This window comes from Phocoena sinus, chromosome 16 (genome assembly GCF_008692025.1).
Source record: "Phocoena sinus isolate mPhoSin1 chromosome 16, mPhoSin1.pri, whole genome shotgun sequence".
Taxonomy (NCBI): domain Eukaryota; kingdom Metazoa; phylum Chordata; class Mammalia; order Artiodactyla; family Phocoenidae; genus Phocoena; species Phocoena sinus.
The window spans coordinates 36,589,147-36,606,145 of NC_045778.1; the positions used below are offsets into that span (position 1 = coordinate 36,589,147).

At 39.5% G+C, this 16,999-nt stretch overlaps 2 protein-coding genes across 5 annotated transcripts in view; one reads left to right on the forward strand and one right to left on the reverse strand.

The window, feature by feature from the left end:
- GLUD1 (glutamate dehydrogenase 1) overlaps positions 1-5,111 on the reverse strand; it is a 40,774-nt gene extending 35,663 nt beyond the window's left edge. The window contains exon 1 of the mRNA XM_032607756.1: positions 4,474-5,111. Within this exon, the coding sequence (XP_032463647.1) occupies positions 4,474-4,927 (454 nt within the window). The 5' untranslated portion in view covers positions 4,928-5,111. The remainder of the gene's footprint in view (positions 1-4,473) is intronic.
- A 128-nt stretch (positions 5,112-5,239) lies between these two features.
- The window catches only part of SHLD2 (shieldin complex subunit 2), a 105,247-nt gene continuing 93,487 nt past the window's right edge, over positions 5,240-16,999 (forward strand). For 2 of the 4 annotated variants that reach the window (XM_032607755.1, XM_032607754.1), the window contains exons 1-2: positions 5,241-5,289; positions 6,378-6,433. The gene's annotated coding sequence lies outside the window, so the exon portion shown is untranslated. Of the gene's footprint in view, positions 5,290-6,377; positions 6,434-16,999 lie in introns of all 4 variants that reach the window. The other 2 variants (XM_032607753.1, XM_032607752.1) reach the window with 2 other exon arrangements.

Sequence of the window (16,999 nt, forward strand, 5' to 3'; positions counted from 1 at the left end):
TTTAAACATTGTCAGTTTATCTGGAGTTTGATACATACTACTGGTGTTTGTCCTCCAATTTTTGATGCCCCAATTCCTGAAAAGTGTCCTTTGCATATTAAGTGAGCAGTAAGTGTTTGTCTTCCTGCATAAGGGGTTTTTACTGCCAAAGCAAACTAGCTAGAGGGATTCACACAAAGTGACAGAAAGACTGAAGGACAACCTGGCTTACAGGTCTCCACCATTATTGTAGCTCTTCATTCCCTAGTATTTTCAGGGAGGGCATTTGGCTCCCATGAAATAAGAAGACCTTTATAACAGCAACGCAATTCATATTTAACTAAAAAAGTATTAAAAACAACAATAACTCAAGGCTAAGGGCTAGAGGGTAGAAGACATAAACTACCTGTGTTCTAACTGAACTTCCAGGTTGAGTTAAATTTATATACAAAGACTACATTTACCTTGTGGCAGCAGATGTAGACACATACTCACATTCTAAAAATATTAGTGTGAATTTATTCAAAGTTACCCGTTTTGATGGTTGTCAATTCAGCATAGGAGAAATAAGTAAGAAACATTTTTTTTCCAGTGAAAGCAGAGGATGTCTCATTTAAAACCAGTATCAGAGACCTACTAGAGAATGGACTTGAGGATATGGGGAGGAGGAAGGGTAAGCTGTGACAAAGTGAGAGAGTGGCATGGACATATATACACTACCAAACGTAAAATAGATAGCTAGTGGGAAGCAGCCGCATAGCACAGGGAGATCAGCTCGGTGCTTTATGACTACCTAGAGGGGTGGGAGGGAGGGAGACGCAAGAGGGAAGAGATATGGTAACATATGTATATGTATAACTGATTCACTCTGTTATAAAGCAGAAACTAACACACCATTGTAAAGCAATTATACTCCAATAAAGATGTTAAACAAACAAACAAAAACCACAGTATCAGTACTTTCTAGTGTTTTCTCAAAAAGCACTACCATTTACCACAAACTTAGATCCCAAAGGCCGAGGGGGACTTCAGTACTGTACTGACTCCAACCCTTAGCTGGCTGCCCTGCCCCCAACCCCTGTATCCTGCCGCCCAAAGACAAGAACAAAGACCATCTACCTCCTACTGTTTCTTTTTTTGCATTTTGGCTCTTAAAAACAAGTCAATGGGTCAACATAAGGTACACTTTTTTTTTTTTGGGGGGGGGTGCTGATATTTGCAGTTAAATGAAAGATTTAGGTCAGTGCATCAGGATTCCATCAACTTTATTTAAATGATAACTTTAGAAAGTTCTAAGAGGAAGAATCAGTCACAGGAAATTTGGACTCAACAGTTTTAATCTGAAGACCTGAGGGGGGTGGAGGATGGGAGGACAGGAGGGAATAGAAAGTAAATTGACTCCTACATCAATGAATTGCTATCATCAATCTCTCTACTCCCCCAGTGAGTTAAATAATAAATTTCCTTCTAAAAGGGTATATTAATCTCAGGTCGAACCAGGGCCAATAAAATACAGAGAATTTATTCTGAAAAAGTTAACAGGAATAATCACTGATAATGTTTTCAAACACATAAGAACCTTTGAAAGTCTTCTTAAAGCAAATTCCCACAAGATTCATCTTTGCTGAAAATATTTTTAAGGCCTCCCTTAAAACTTCCTTTCAGAGCATGAAGCACACGTGCAAATCCTTAACAGATGCAAATCTTTGCATTCATTTAAATATGGTTATGTGGGAAAAGAGAAGCACAAAAACAGTATGTATTATTAAATATTTACTTATTAAATATTTACTCAGTATAAAGTACACATCAGCCACCCTCAGGTCTTAAAACCACCTGTTTCCCATACCCATATTATAAATTAGGTTGTTGCTTTGCTACAACCTTGAGAATTTTATGTTGGAAAACTCAGGTTAAAGGTTGCTCTTGATGAAAGATTAGAAAGCTGAGGGTTGGGAAAAGGATGATGCAGAGCAGACAAGGGTCCCCCCCAACCCAAAGAAGTTGGTCAAGAAGGCAGCTGAGTTAGGATGGGGAGAGAAAAGTGTGCTTAGGAGGGTAAGTTCACATGGCTTCTCCAAAGCATTAAAAAAAATCTCAGTCACCTAATATATGCTATATTTCTAAAACAAGAGTGAGACCAAGGAGGTTAACAACTTTCTTGTACTGTTTAATTAGAGGGAAAAAAACCCACTGAAAATAAGTCCCTCTTGGAATATACATTCTCTGCAACAAGATGGGGGTGATAAATGGATAGGAAAATCCCAGAGTGTCATGAAAGCAAAGCATGGATGTCTACAGTACCCCCATTTTGCTGATCATCTATTTAGTACCCTGTTCATTATCTTAAGCACCCCAAAATATGTTGAAGAGCCTGCATAGCTATCTGATCCTCCCCCATCCTTTTCTCTCCATAAAGTCTTTCAAATTTCTTAAGATAATAAATTTATCACTTTATATTGGCTGATTTTCTTTCATATTATCTTGCAATGCTTGCTACCATTTATTAGTTGCACTTCCGTTTCTCTGTTAATATGCTGGGATTTAGTAGTGCTTTCACCAGCAAGCCTTCTTGTAAATGGGATAAATAGAACAGAGAATTGTATCTTACGTTCTAGTAGGAACAAGTGTTACAGTAACAGTGCTTTCTATAGCTGATGCAATTTGTTGCTAGGTTTATTATTATTTTGGTATAAAACTGCTGTGGCAAGAGGAAGAGGACTAACAAATTAGGACAAACTTTAGTTGCTTTATTGAGTCTGTGGAGTTGTGACTCATGATAGGAGAGGGCCTGGCATAGAAAGAACAGAATAATATAAAGAACTTCAAGGAAACGAAGTCAGATCCTGCAGATCCTACTGGTTTCGCTGCATACCTTTTAAGCAACTGGAAAATACTGCCAACAAGATAGTATATAAACTTGATGTCCATTCTAAAGAAACACTGCAATTTAATATTTGCTAACTTTGCCTCTTCTTCCAACATCTTTGATTTTCTTGGGAGCTTGAACTTGTATTCTTGGTTTAGAGAATAAGGGAGTGGATAGGAAGAAGGTGCTGTAGATGGACAGTGTGTATGTTTTATGTAGTACTGGAGCTGGAAAGGGAAACCAGAGGTCAAAGTGGTTCAAAAGTTGGTTTTAGAATTGGAAACTGAGAGCTAGAGGATAATTAAGCTCTAAAGGTTAAGTCCTAGAAGTGGGTGGGGTCAATGCAAATTTAGCAAGTAGTAGAGGTAAATCATTTACCTTTGCAGTTTGAAGCAACCTTTGTTCCTGGGCTAAGAATACCAGCAGAGCTCAAATTTTTCTGCTAGAGAGATTTCTAAAAATCATCCTTAGAAGTCAGCCGGTATAATAGAACACTGGACCAGATTTACAGAGACAAAGGGTCTAGCCCAACATCCTCTGTGGTTATTAGCCAAGCAACCTCCAGCTAGACTCTACCTCCTTGGGCCCTTTATTCTACATAATTTTTTAATAGAAAAAAATGGTTTTGCCATGTTACTTTTAAGCACTATTAAAGATGCACTGTGCGATTTTAAGGGGGGAAAAGTAGCGGGGGAGCCTTTATTTGCTCAAAGAAAGCAATCTGACTGCAGAAGAAGCCAAATCTACAGACATTCAAAAATTTAAACTACAGGATAACTTAGTGACTATCAAATTTTAACCGACTCATCCCCTTTCTTCAAGCACTTTATCTTTTCCTCAAGCTCAAATCTGGTGCTAGCCTGAACCAGTACACACCCACAGGGCTATTTCATTCCATTGGCTGGCGGGCCGTCCTGCAGTCTACACCCTTTAGATTTACTGTCAGGATGCCTGGTGTTTGTCAGGTGTTACACTGCTCATGTATTACCTTTTTCTGTGTGTGCAAAACTGAAGCTGCCAGAGTAGGAAAGTAATTTAATAAAATATCGAAGTATAATTAATAAATTCATCTGGTTAGTAAAACTCTGAATTTCAAACTTAAAAGGCAATTCATTTTGTATGTTCCTGTATCATCTGTCACTGTTGTACGAAGAGTGAAAAAATCCGAAAACAATTATTTTGTGGTTTGCGTTCGCCTGAGTCATAGAAGCCCACAAAATCTTGTAGAGGCACAATCTGATGGGCCGGTCATTTCCTTTTCTACAAGTGATTTCCGTCAAGACCCACCCTGTTTGTCACAGTAGCTAGGATCAAAAGAGCGGTGGCAGTGTCTTCTGCATACAGCATCAACAAGCATAAACCGGGGATGACGGCTCGCGGGGGAAGGACCAACTACGTGGTGGGGATAGGGCGGAAAATTCACTATCCACCAGAGCCTGACACATCCCAGGCCGGGGCTGGGAGGGAGCGGGGAACGTGGGATGGAAACAGTGCCCGCCGGGGCTGAGTCGAGCCGTGACCCGGAGGCAGGAGGCAGGAGGCAGAAGGCAGAAGGCAGAAGGCAGGAGGCCGGGCGGGGCGGGGCGGGGCGGGCAGGGCCGCGGGACAGGGCGCGAGGGGCTCACCTCCCTTGCAGGGCGTGCGGTGCTGGCTGTGCTGGGCCCGGTAGCCCTCGATGACCTCCCAGGAGCCGTCGTCGCGCCGGATGGGGAAGGACAGACTCAGCACATGGTTGCAGGGCTTGATGATCCGCAGGATGCCACGCACCCGGTTCCGCTTCTGCTCCTCGCTCTCCCGGGTCTTGAGGTCCTCCACCAGCTTGTCCTCCACGATGCTGGCGCCACGGTCGAAGAAGCCCTCCACCATCTTGAAGAAGTTGGGGTCGTCCTCGCGATCGGCCGCCGCCTCGCTGTACTGTCGCCGGCCGGGCGGCGCGAGCCCCGGCTGCGGGGCGGCGGCGGCTGTGGCGGGCTGCCCGCGGGCCCGGCCCAGCAGCGCGGCCGAGTCGGCCGCCGCCGAGCCTAGGGCTGCGGGCCCGACGCGGGACAGCAGCAGCGCTTCACCCAGGCACCGGTACATGTCGGCAGGACGGAGGCCGCAGAGGCAGGCGCTCTCACAGGCCCGGGAACGGACAGAGGGAGGAAGGGCCCGGCGCGGGCTGCCCTTTTAAGCTGTAGCTTCCTGCCTTCCTGGCTGTCCCCTCCCCTCCGGCGCTCGCCGCCTAACGGGAGGACGCACTTAGGGTGCAGTGGGCCAACGTCGCCTGTGCCTTGCAGGGCAGGGGGCGCGCGCCGCCCAGGGAGCCGGGTCGGCGGCGTGCGCCGGCGGGGGCTCTCGGGGGCGCGCAGGCGTGGGCCGTCCTGGTGCGCATGCTCGCAGGGCGAGGGGCGGGGCGAGGCACCCTGCAAGCTTCCGGGATTTGCGGGGAGCAGGTGCCTCAGGTTTGTACGCACCCCGGGCCTCGTCCGGAGGGGTGTTTTGCCGGGGGAGGGGGCCTTCCTGGGGAAGGGGCCCACCCGCCTCTGGGGGGCGCTGAGAGTCCGGTCCCGAGACCGCGCGCGGGTGAAGGTGGTGCGGTCTGGCGGTGGGCCGAGGGCGAATGAGTCATGGGTGTCCCTCCTTTCCGCCCGCGCGCCCTGGGGCGCGGGGCAGCCATCCTGTCACCCTTGCATCTGTCTTGGGGCGGCCCGGAGAAGCAGCGTTTGGAGGCCGGGCTAAGAGCTTGGCTTTATCCGCTAGGACTTCGAAGAACTCTTGTCATCGGAGTTGGAGTTTTGAAGTGGCTTGCAGGAAGTGGAAGGGAGAAAGCCTGAGAGCTGGGGAATCCCTTACCTATTGGCTTTCACCACTTTAAGTTTTTAATTTTGTTCCATTCAACCACTCAATGAGGTTGAGATGAAATAGTTATGTTGTATCAAATACAAATTTGATACAAATCGTTGTATCTTTCTAAAATTTACTGAGTGTGCTTCCCCATTTTAGAGATACGTTCTTGAAATAGTCTAAAAACAAGGACACTGTAGAAATGCAATAATAACTCCCGGATATTGTTTCTCAGTAGTATATGTATTAATGGTCCAGAATAGGATTTGTAAACGTTAAAGGACATGAGGGTTTAATTATGTACTTACACATACTTGATGAGAAATTCTAAAGTTATACATTAGATGCTTGTAAAAGTCATTATAATGACTCAGTTTTTAAGACAAGCTATCAAAGGCCGCATAACCAGCTTTAGCGGTCCCAGTGTACTTTCGTGATTTTAAAATGGCACTTTTTTGACCTGCAAAACGATTTTGCTTCCTGACATTCACTTTATTCATCTATTAGCATATGGAAGAGAAGTTTTAATTCTCACAGTATTATGTACAGTATAAGGTGATAACCTAGATGAACTAAATTACATTAATCTATTCAGTGTGCTGTCAAAGCAAAAAAAGCGGAGCTTATCTTATTTTTATCCTTTTTTTTTGTATTATCTTATTTGCTAGATAAATGATAGTCATTATATTTGTATTGTGTTTTTCAGTGATAACTATTCTCTGGACTGAATCCTGAATTTGTCTTGTTGGTCAAATGATTAAGGTACTAAATTTCCTTTTCACTTGATAGTATTATTTTATATTGCAAAAACAACAACAAGCAAATACAAAGTATCAGAATAAAGTGATTAGAATCAGTGAACGTGGAAATTTTTCCCCTTCAGATTAAATTCTTAGGTATGTTTTGAGGAAAGTGGTTTAAAAGCTTAGTTTTATTGCCCTTGTTTATCTCTTTCTTGATAACTATAGCCTTCAGAAAAATAAATGTTTAACTTTGCTTCTTCCCAGTTTTGTTCACCTGAATTCAAGAAGGTAGAAAGGCTATGGAAGGAGAGAGGAAATTTTAACTGAGAGTCTCCTATGTGTAGATGTTTTACGAAATATCTCTAAAAGAACCCCTAAAAGTAGATTTTTTAGTTTTTAAAATCATTATGTTTTAAAATTATTTACAAGTTGTAAAAAAAATTCAAATTGTATAGATAGATTTTTTAAAAAGAGTGGAATAATCCAAACACTGTCCTGACCCCCACCTTCCCATCTATTAAGTAGTTGGAATGTTTCTTTTCATTCTGAAGTAGGTATTATAATTCCTGATTTATCTGGAGGGTGAACTGAGGCTCACAGAGACCAAGCAAATTGTTGATGATCACCTAGATGGTAAATAGCACGCTAAGATTCACACCATGTATCTGACTCGAAGTTATGCTGTTTCTGTTATTCCAAGAAATATTTTAAGTGTTTGTTGCATTTAGTTTAAAATTATTTACTGTGATGTAAAGTCTAGCAAGTTTCAGCTTTACACTGATGATTCCTTTATAAAATATAGATACTTTGCAAATTAAAGTTTATTGATAATAGTTTTCAGTTCAAAAGGAGACTAGATAGGGATTGACATGTATACACTAATATGTATAAAATAGACAACTAATAAGAATCTGCTGTATAAAAAATAAATAAAAATTAAAAAACAAAACAAAACAAAAGGAGGCTAGAATTTAACTTGAAGGGAATTTTGGTCATTTGATAGCATTCAAAAAAGACAACTGGTTTTCTGCCTTTAAGGTTTATGAGTTTTCCTTAGCTGTTTCAAAATTCCAGGTCTTTTCCCTTTGATTCATAGCATGCATTTGTGCTTTCAAGTGCTTTTAAAAATGTTTTAGAATTATTTTAGGATTTAGAAAGACAGCATATAAATACAGGAACAACATAGTTGTTTTCAAAATAATTTAATTTGGAAAGGTAATACATACTTTCTATTTTCTGTCTCTAGATTTGTCTGTTCTGGACATTTTGTTTAACTGGAATCGTGCGATCAATATATGGTTCTATATGGGAACATATGTATATGTATAACTGATTCACTTTGTTATAAAGCAGAAACTAACACACCATTGTAAAGCAATTATACTCCAATAAAGATGTAAAAAAAATTAAAAAAATAAATTAAAAAAATATGGTTCTTTGTGACTGGCTTCTTTCACTTAGCGTATGTTTTAAAGATTCATCCGTGTTGTAGCATGTATCAATATTTCTTTTAATGGCTGAATAGTGTTCATTGTATGGCTATAGCCCTCTTTTTTTAATCTATTCACCTTTGATGGACATTTGGTTATTTCCACTTTTGGGGTATTGTGAATAATGCTATTATGAATGTTCTTGTACAAGTTTTTGTTGAGATGGATGTTTTCAATTCTGTTGGGTATGCACTTCAGAGTGGAATTGCTGGGTCTGTGTTTAATCTTTTGAGGAGATGCCCAGCTGTTTTCCACATAAGCTGGACCATTTTAATTCCTATAGGCAGAGGATTCTAATTTCTTTGTATTCTCCCCAACACTTTTTTTTTGCAGATTTTTATTTGAGTATAGTTGCTTTACAATGTGTTAGTTTCTGCTGTACAGCAAAGTGAATCAGTCATACGTATATATATATATATATATATCTCCCCTCTTTTTTAGATTTCCTTCCCATTTAGGTCACCACAGAGCACTGAGTAGAGTTCCCTGTGCTATACAGTAGGCTCTCATTAGTTATCTATTTTACACATAGTAGTGTATATATGTCAGTCCCAATCTCCCAGTTCATCCCAGCCCCCCAACACTCATTATTATCTGGTGTGAAGGGGTGACTCATTTTGGTTTTGATTTGCATTTCCTTGATGGCTAATGATGTTGAGCATCTTTTTATGTACTTATTGATGATTTGTGTATATTTTTTAAAAGAAATGTATATTCATATCCTTCTTCCACTTTTAAATTGGATTGTCTTTTTATTGTTGACTTGTAAGAGTTCTTTATATATTTTAGATATAAATCCTATATCAAATATTTGATCTGCAAGTGTTTACTTCCATTCTGTGGCTTGTCTTTTCAGTTTGTTGATGATGTCCTTTGAAGGACATAAGTTTTGAATTTTGATGAAGTCCAACTTATAAATGTTTTCTTTTGTGGCTTGTGCTTTTGGTGTCATGTCTAAGAAACCATTGCCTAATTGAAAGTCGTGAAGATTTACACCTGTGTTTTCTTCTAAGAGTTTTGTAGTTTTAGTTTTTACATTTCAAGTTGATTTTTTGTGCATGGAGTAAGGAAAGAGTGCAATTTCATTCTTTTGCATGTGGATAACCAATTGTCCCAGCACTATTTGTTCAACAAAAGACTATTTCTTCCCCACTGAAGTGTCTTCACACTCTCTTGAAATCAATTGACCTAGATGTGAGGGTTTATTTCTGCATTCTTTAGTTCTTTTCCACTCACCCATATGTCTGTCCTTATGCTAGTACCACAGGGTCTTGGTTAGTGCAGCTTTGTAATAAATTTTGAAATCAGGAAGTGTGAGTCCTCCAACTTTGTTCTTTTTCAAGATTGTTTGGTTCTTCTGAGTCCCTTGAATTTTCATATGAATTTTAGGATCAGGTGGTCTATTTCTGCAAAGAAGTCAGCTGGAATTTTAGTTTTATGTTGAGTCTATAGATCAACCTGCGGAGTGGTGCCATTTTAACAATATTACATCTTCTGATTCATGAACATGAGATGTCTTTTCATGTATTTGGGTCTTCTAAAATTTCTCTCAGCCATGTTTTGTCTTTTCAAAATATAAGTTTTGCACTTCTTTTGTTAAATTTATTTCTAAGTATTCTTTTTGATGCTATTATAACTGGAATTGTTTTCTTAACTCCATTTTCAGATTATTCATTGCAGGTATACAGAAATACAGTTGATTATTGTATATTGATCTTTTATGCTTCGACCTTACTGAACTCATTTATTCGTTCTGATAATTATTGTAGTGGATTCATTAAGATTTTCTCTATACAAGATCATGTCATCTGCAAGTAGAGGTAGTTTTACTTCTTTCTTTCCAATCTGGATGTGGCTTATTTTATTGCCTAATTGCTCCTTACTCTTTTTTACTGTTGTATAGTTCTTCATTGTATGGTTGTGCCATGATTATTTTTGCTATTCTGTCATTGATGGACGTGTAGGTTGTTTCCAATATCTTGAAGTTACAATGGTGCACCAGTGAATAACCTATTACATAGAATATCTGTTTTCAAACTCTTTCATCTCAGGACTACCTTAAGAGTGAGTAGTGAATTTGAACTTAGAAAGAATTTGACATCAGAATTTTGTTTTTCTTATAGAGTTGTTTAGTTCATATTTGACATAAATTTTCCTCTCTGGATATTAAAAATGATATAATAAAACCAAATGATATAACAAATCAAATATTTAATTTTTTAAAGGGCTTTTAAAACAAGGAATTAAAAATCTTGATTTTTAAATTTAAATCAGGTCCCTATGTTATTAATTCTTATTTATTTATTTATTTATAAGGCTGCTTTGGGTCTTTGTTGCTGCGCGCGGGCTTTCTTTAGTTGCAGCAAGCGGGGGCTACTCTTCATTGCGGTGCGCGGGCTTCTCATTGCGGTGGCTTCTCTTGTTGCGGAGTACGGGCTCTAGGCACACGGGCTTCAGTAGTTGTGGCTCGCAGGCTCAGTAGTTGTGGCTCGCAGGCTCTAGAGCGCAGGCTCAGTAATTGTGGTGCACGGGCTTAGCTGCTCCGTGGCACGTGGGATCTTCCCGGACCAGGGCTCGAACCCGTGTCTCCTGCGTTGGCAGGCGGATTCTTAACCACTGTGCCACCAGGGAAGTACCCCCCTCACGTTACTAATTTTAATAGGTTTTAGTTCTCAAGTGCTTGTCAGTACCTCATTAATCAGCCAGATGAGTGTGGGGGAGAGAAGAGCACCCCATAAAGAGGGGAGACCATTTGCAAAGTCCTGAAGATAAATGACAGCATGGTTTGAAAATACAGGGTAGTGTATATTTTGGTTAAAAGCAATTTGATCATCATAACAGTTTGGCTTAAACAGCTGTTATGAATATCTCCAGTTCTGTTTTTTATTCAAGTATTGGTAATTTGGGTGCATCATGGATTGTTTTTCAAGTCTTTGTGCCATAGTTTTCAGGATAATTTTTTCTAATATTTGCTTTTGTGCTTCTGATTGATATTCAGAAAAGTTTGTAATTTTGGATTTTTTTCCCCCTTTAGTGAGTATGTTTTTGTAATAAGCAGAAAAACAGTAAAAGAAACTATATCCAAGAAAAGGATCTGAAATTTTCAGGGTTTGTAGTCTTTTTCCTCTTAAAAAACTTTTTTTTTTCTTAATAAATCAAATGTCAGGTATATCTGCTTGGCTAGTTTGGCTAAGTTTTCATTTTGCTGTGTTGCTGAATAATATTCAACAAAGGTTTTATCAACTCTTGCTTAAGGGTTCTTTCCCTGTTATGAGTAAACATGAAAAATCATAGTAGGTTCTTTATCCCTTTAAGCATAGCACGCAAGAAACAGGTGAGGTCTCTTAAAAATTAACCGTTCTAAGGTAGGATTTTGAACTCACGTGTATGTAGTTCATTATATCTCTGTCTCTCTCTTTTTTTGTTTTTTTTTTTTTTTTTGCTGTACGCGGGCCTCTCACTGTTGTGGCCTTTCCCGTTGCGGAGCACAAGCTCCGGACGCGCAGGCTCAGCGGCCATGGCTCATGGGCCCAGCCACTCCGCGGCATGTGGGATCTTCCCGGACCGGGACACGAACCCGTGTCCCCTGCATTGGCAGGTGGACTCTCAACCACTGCACCACCAGGGAAGCCCCTGTCTCTCTCTTTTTTTAAATTGATGTTAATTTTTTTGCTTTCCTTACAGGTAAAAAGGATAGTACCTTGAGTTATTGATTATTCAAGATGCCTCACCATTCAGCTCCACTTATTGATCTATGTGGATGACCCTCTATAACAGCAAATCTTTATTCTATCTTTAGCATTTTCTCTCTGGAAATTTTAGATCAGTTGTGATTTCAATATGGAATTAGGGAAAAGAAAGAAAGAAATTATAAGCTAAAAATTGCAACACATTTCTGATGCTGTTAAAAGGAAACATAACTGAAAAATATACGGAAGAAGCAAAAAGTACCTTCCCGTTGGCCATCATGGAGAGTTGCAGAAGAAACAGACTTTACTGTGAAGCATAGATGTGTGTATAATTATACTGAGTTTGCTCCTTAGTGAAAGGCAGAAAAGAAAAACGTGAATGAAGCAAGTGGGATTAAGGTAGAGACACTGGTAATGTAAGCAGATAAGTTAAGGGGTCCCTGGAGAAAGAGAACCAGGAGTGTTTTTCTTGACATAAGAGAAGCCATTTTGTGATCTAAGCCTGGCCACAATGCTTGCCCTTGAACAAGTCTCAGTAATTTTGATCTTAAGGGAACTGAGGGAATGCAGGAACAGAGAAAAGCCAAACAATAGTGCAGTGATAAAGCAGAGTCCTAGTTCCTCCTCAGGGGATAGACATAATAATATATCTTTGAGTTCTGCAGGAACTGAAGTCCCATCCAGGTGGAGGATGGAATGATGTTGACCCTCCTGACTTTGAAACACTGAAGCTTGGACTCTGTTGACCTTTCCCTTAATTTGCCCCAGTTTGTTTTTGTTTTGTGTTTCTTTGGCCATGCATTATGCCATATTCTCCTCTGCTCAAGTGCCTACGTGAATATGCAAGTACCCTTACCTTAAGACTTCCCCACTTTTGCTGTTCTGGGAGACACTGCTTTGGGAAAGATCCCAGGTGTTCTCCTTACTTGCTGCAAGTAGTAATAAATCCTTCCTTCTCCCGATCTTTGGCTTGGTTGTGTCTATTGGCTGGATACCCACCCAGAGGCCAACCCAGTTTTCAAGTAACAGTAATGGCTGGAGTTGGCTTAGTGGCAACAATTTAACTTCCTGATCTGGATAGCATGCAATGAACAGATATTCATTAGCATTGTTAGTTAGGATGCTTTGGCCCTCAAGTAACAATATCCAAATAAAGATGACTTAAACTAAAGCCATAAACTAACTAGTAACTGTTATCCAACAAGAAGTCCAGAGGCAAGGATATTCATTGTTGGTACAGGGCTTAGTGATCCATTGCTTCAGGGACCTAGGGCTTTTCTCTGTGTTATTTTTAGCAACTTGGTGATATCTCTCCTCGTGGTTGCAAGATTGCTACAGTGATTCCAGGGGTCACATGCAGACACAACCAAGTATTATGTAGAAGAACAACAGTTTCCTCCCATACATATCTCTTTATTGGTGAAGAAAACCTTTTCCAAAGGCCTGCCAGCCAGCTCAGCTGTCTTAGGCTCCAGTAGCTAGGATTGGTTATTTGCCCATGCTCTTGCTGTAAGGGAGGCTAGAAAGAGGACTTTCTGGCACTTTTACCTTTTGAAGTATAGGCAGGCTCTAATGGCAGGGGAGAGAGTTGTGGAAGGAATAACTGTTCAGTTGGCAGCCAACAGTGTTTACTGTATTTGCCATCAAAAATAACATCCTCTCCATGCTATCTTATTGTGATAATACATTTTTTTAGAATACAAGTACAGTTTAAGAGGGGTGAAGCATTCTTAACCATGACACTAGGAATTGTGATGCTTATGGTTTCATGTTCTTTACATTGAGAAATCTGCAGAGTCTAGTTCCCTTTGAAACTATCGTCATTATGTTTCATGTTCTCCACACAGAAATTTGCAGAGTCTAGTTCCCTTTGAGACCTTATATAGTGATGATAGTTTTAAGATTATGCCTCCTTTTTTTGAACAGCTTTTTACCATTGACAGCTTGTGAGGCAATAACTCCATGTTGTGGTGTTTGCTCTGTTGCCACACAAGAGGACAGAACAGAAACCCATCCTCAACTTCTGGGAAAAAAATCTGGCATTTATAATGAAATATCAAGTGCTCAAATGATTTCAACAGATTTTCAGATGGAGCTGCCATCAGTAACTTATTGTCATTGGTGTAACACATAGGCAAATGGCTTAAATTAAGATGACTAATCTAGCATTTATGTTGAAATTAGAAGTTCTTCTTATCTTTGTCCTAAGGTTGGAAATGACAGCCTCATCATAGTCTCTGTTACAGTAACATACTGTCAGAAACACAGCTTGAGATAAGACTGTTTTGAAGATATATGGGTTAGCTATGTAAAGGTGCCCTTTACATAGTTTTGCCTCCACAGTGTCTTCATCAACTGTAGAATCTTTATGATTGCATTCTTGTAGGCCATCTAAAACCAAAGAAACACAAAGGGATTACATCTTAGATTCTAGAAGTGGATATCTGCCAGCCATACACACTGAAAATTCCAGTCAGCTGTTTAAAAAAAAAGAAAAAAAGAATGAAGTATTGGTGAAAAGGTGTTAATACAGAAAGAACAAATATCTGGACTTCAAGAACATGGGGTATTTCTGATGAAAGGGTCAAATTAAAGCAAATATTTATCCTTCATGTGTTTTTTCTAGGTCAGGTATAAAATGAAATTATTTTGAATAATAATTATCTGGTATTTTTTATGTCTACTTTAGTGAATTATAGACTTTGACTGCCTTCTGTAATTTCATATTCTTTTCTGCCTTTTTAAAAAATACAATACAAACACCAGAAAAGTGAACCCAACCACATTCAGCAAGCAATCACAATTGGCTTTAAATTAATTAGAGAAAATTTAAGTGGAAAAACTAAAAAAACCAAGCCCTGAGAAGTTCCAATTCCTTGCCTCTTATGGTTTTCATTTATTTTAACACTTACTTAGGGAAGAATGAAAAAGTGTACAAATGAGAATAACAGAAGGACTACCCCTAAGTCCATGATACCTTTTTAACTACAGGTGTTCTTCACTGACCCAGCTCTTTGTGTCTGAACTCAGAAACAGGCTAGACAGGATAGCAAGGGTTGCTTAGATTTTATTCCTAACCTATTTCTATAGATTCATGTTGTTTCTAATCTAAATCACAATTTTTTCATATTGGTTCTCAATATGGAACATTTACGTTTTTCTAATTTTTCTCTATAGTTATCAGTGAAAGCAGAAATAACTGGCAAAAAATCAATTACAGGAAATTCCCTGGCAGTCCAGTGGTTAGGACTCAGCACTTCCATTGCAGGCGGCCCGGGTTCAATCCCTGGTTGGGGAACTAAGATCCTGCAAGCTGCACAGTGCAGACAAAAAAAAAAAAAAAAATCAATTAGAATTTTAAAAAGTAGGATAACACCTGAAAATTTTGAAATATGAAAGAATAATGCTTAAAAATATATATCTAGGATCATAAAAGAACTCCATGATGTAATTAAGGTAGAATACAGGTATCCCCCACTTTTGGAAAGTTCACCTTACTCCACTTCGCTTTTATGAAAGACCTACATTAGTACCGGTTTTCAGTACCTAAAAGAAATCTGGAGAGGACTTTCACTTTATGAAAAAAGGTGAAAAGCAAAAATAGCGCTCGGCGTTTGTCTTGAAGGGAGCCAAGCTGTTATAGAGATGGTGCACCACCAAGCTCCTTCTCAGGAACCACACTCAGCATGTCAGCGTCAAACAGCCATAGCTTTGAACTGTTCCTGTGTGCATCTATGCTTTGTCTCAGTTTATTTTGTGCATCCATTAGCTAGATGTCTCCTAAGGTAATTGTTTCTTCACTTTACACCATTTCAGCTTATGAAAGGTTTCAGAGGAATGCTCTACTTTCGCATAGTGGGGGAGAACTGTAATTGGAAAAACAGAACCAAAAACAATGACTAGGTATTTTCGATTTTTCCACTTTTGAAAATTGATTTTTTATTTATAATAATTTTTCTTGAAATAATTTTTGTTTAGAAATAATTTTAGATTTACAGAAGAGTTGTAAAGATACTACAGAGTTCCCTTCGACCATCTTTCCCTACTATCAACATCTTATATAGCCACGATGCATTTATCAAAACTAAGAAATCAATGTCGGTACAGGTATATTTATTTTTGATTGTCATTTCAGCCAAATTATCATGTTGACCAACATGCTTTTTGCCAAATTACCTGTAGCTGTACTACGGATCTTAATCAAGATCACTGCTATGTCCTCATAGCAGGACATGCTTTCAGGTGGTCATGTGACCTTAATCCCTTGTTCTGCAGGCTACAGATGATTGATTGCCTTTCAAGAAGGTGCCTTTGGGCAGCAGGTGCCTTTTGGCCGGCCATGTCCAGTCTAAATGCTGGCCCAGAAACCTATGATGTGACTTGGTCAGAAAGATGACTTTCCAGTTTTAATTTCATTTCTCATCTATGTGTATCTTTATAATATCCTTGTCCCCCCTTCTAAATGTGGTCCAAGTGTTTTCTTTTTTTAAACAAAAGAACATCCTGGTCAAAATGGTATGAATTAGGTAGTACTGTCATAGTTCACTATGGCTGGAGTGTGAGTGTATGTGTTGTGGGGGGAGGGGGAGAAGCAGGAGAAGAAATGGGAAGAGATCAGGTGGGACAGCTCACCAGATGGTGTGTCTCTTCAGAGAACCATTTCATTGGCTTTACTGATATCCTCTGTTGTATGTTCGTTCTTTGTGATTTTTGATTCGAGAGATGGGGATCTTTCATAGTTCTATGACATTTTCAACTGTTACCTCTTCAAATACTGTCTCTACTCGGTTCTGTCATCTCTCACTTTATCTTCTATGTATCTTACCTATTCTTTTTATGCAACTTTTTATTTTTTTATGTTTTATTCTATAGGTGCCTGGGGTCAGGCAAAGTGCCACCTTAATCCAAGGTTTGTAATTCCCGGGACCATGACACAGTTGCAGACCTTGGTTATAGGACTTAAGGGACTGGTTTACTTTCAGATGACTGTTAGTGTGAGGATGTTGCCCTCTAGGGTTACAGATTATTGTGGGGATACTCTCTTACTAGACTCATCATTTTATGTGGGTCCTGTGCTTTGAATTGTGTTCCTCATACACTATGACATCATCAAACAAAAATTTATATTTTCCCTCATGAACAAATGCCCTCGGATCAAAAGCAGCTCCATTGCTCACTTACTTTAGGTTCCTGGTTTTCTTTTACAGTTTTAACTAGGTAATTCCTTACTATCTTGTTATGGCTTAGTGACTTTTAAGGATTTGTTTTTTATATTTCACCTAGTGTTTTTAGTTGTTTTCATAGGATGAGTTGGCTTGACTCTTGCTCATCACTTTGGAGAGCTGGAACTTATGTTGTTATTTACATATTTAAGTATGTCTAATATTGATCATTGTAAACACACAC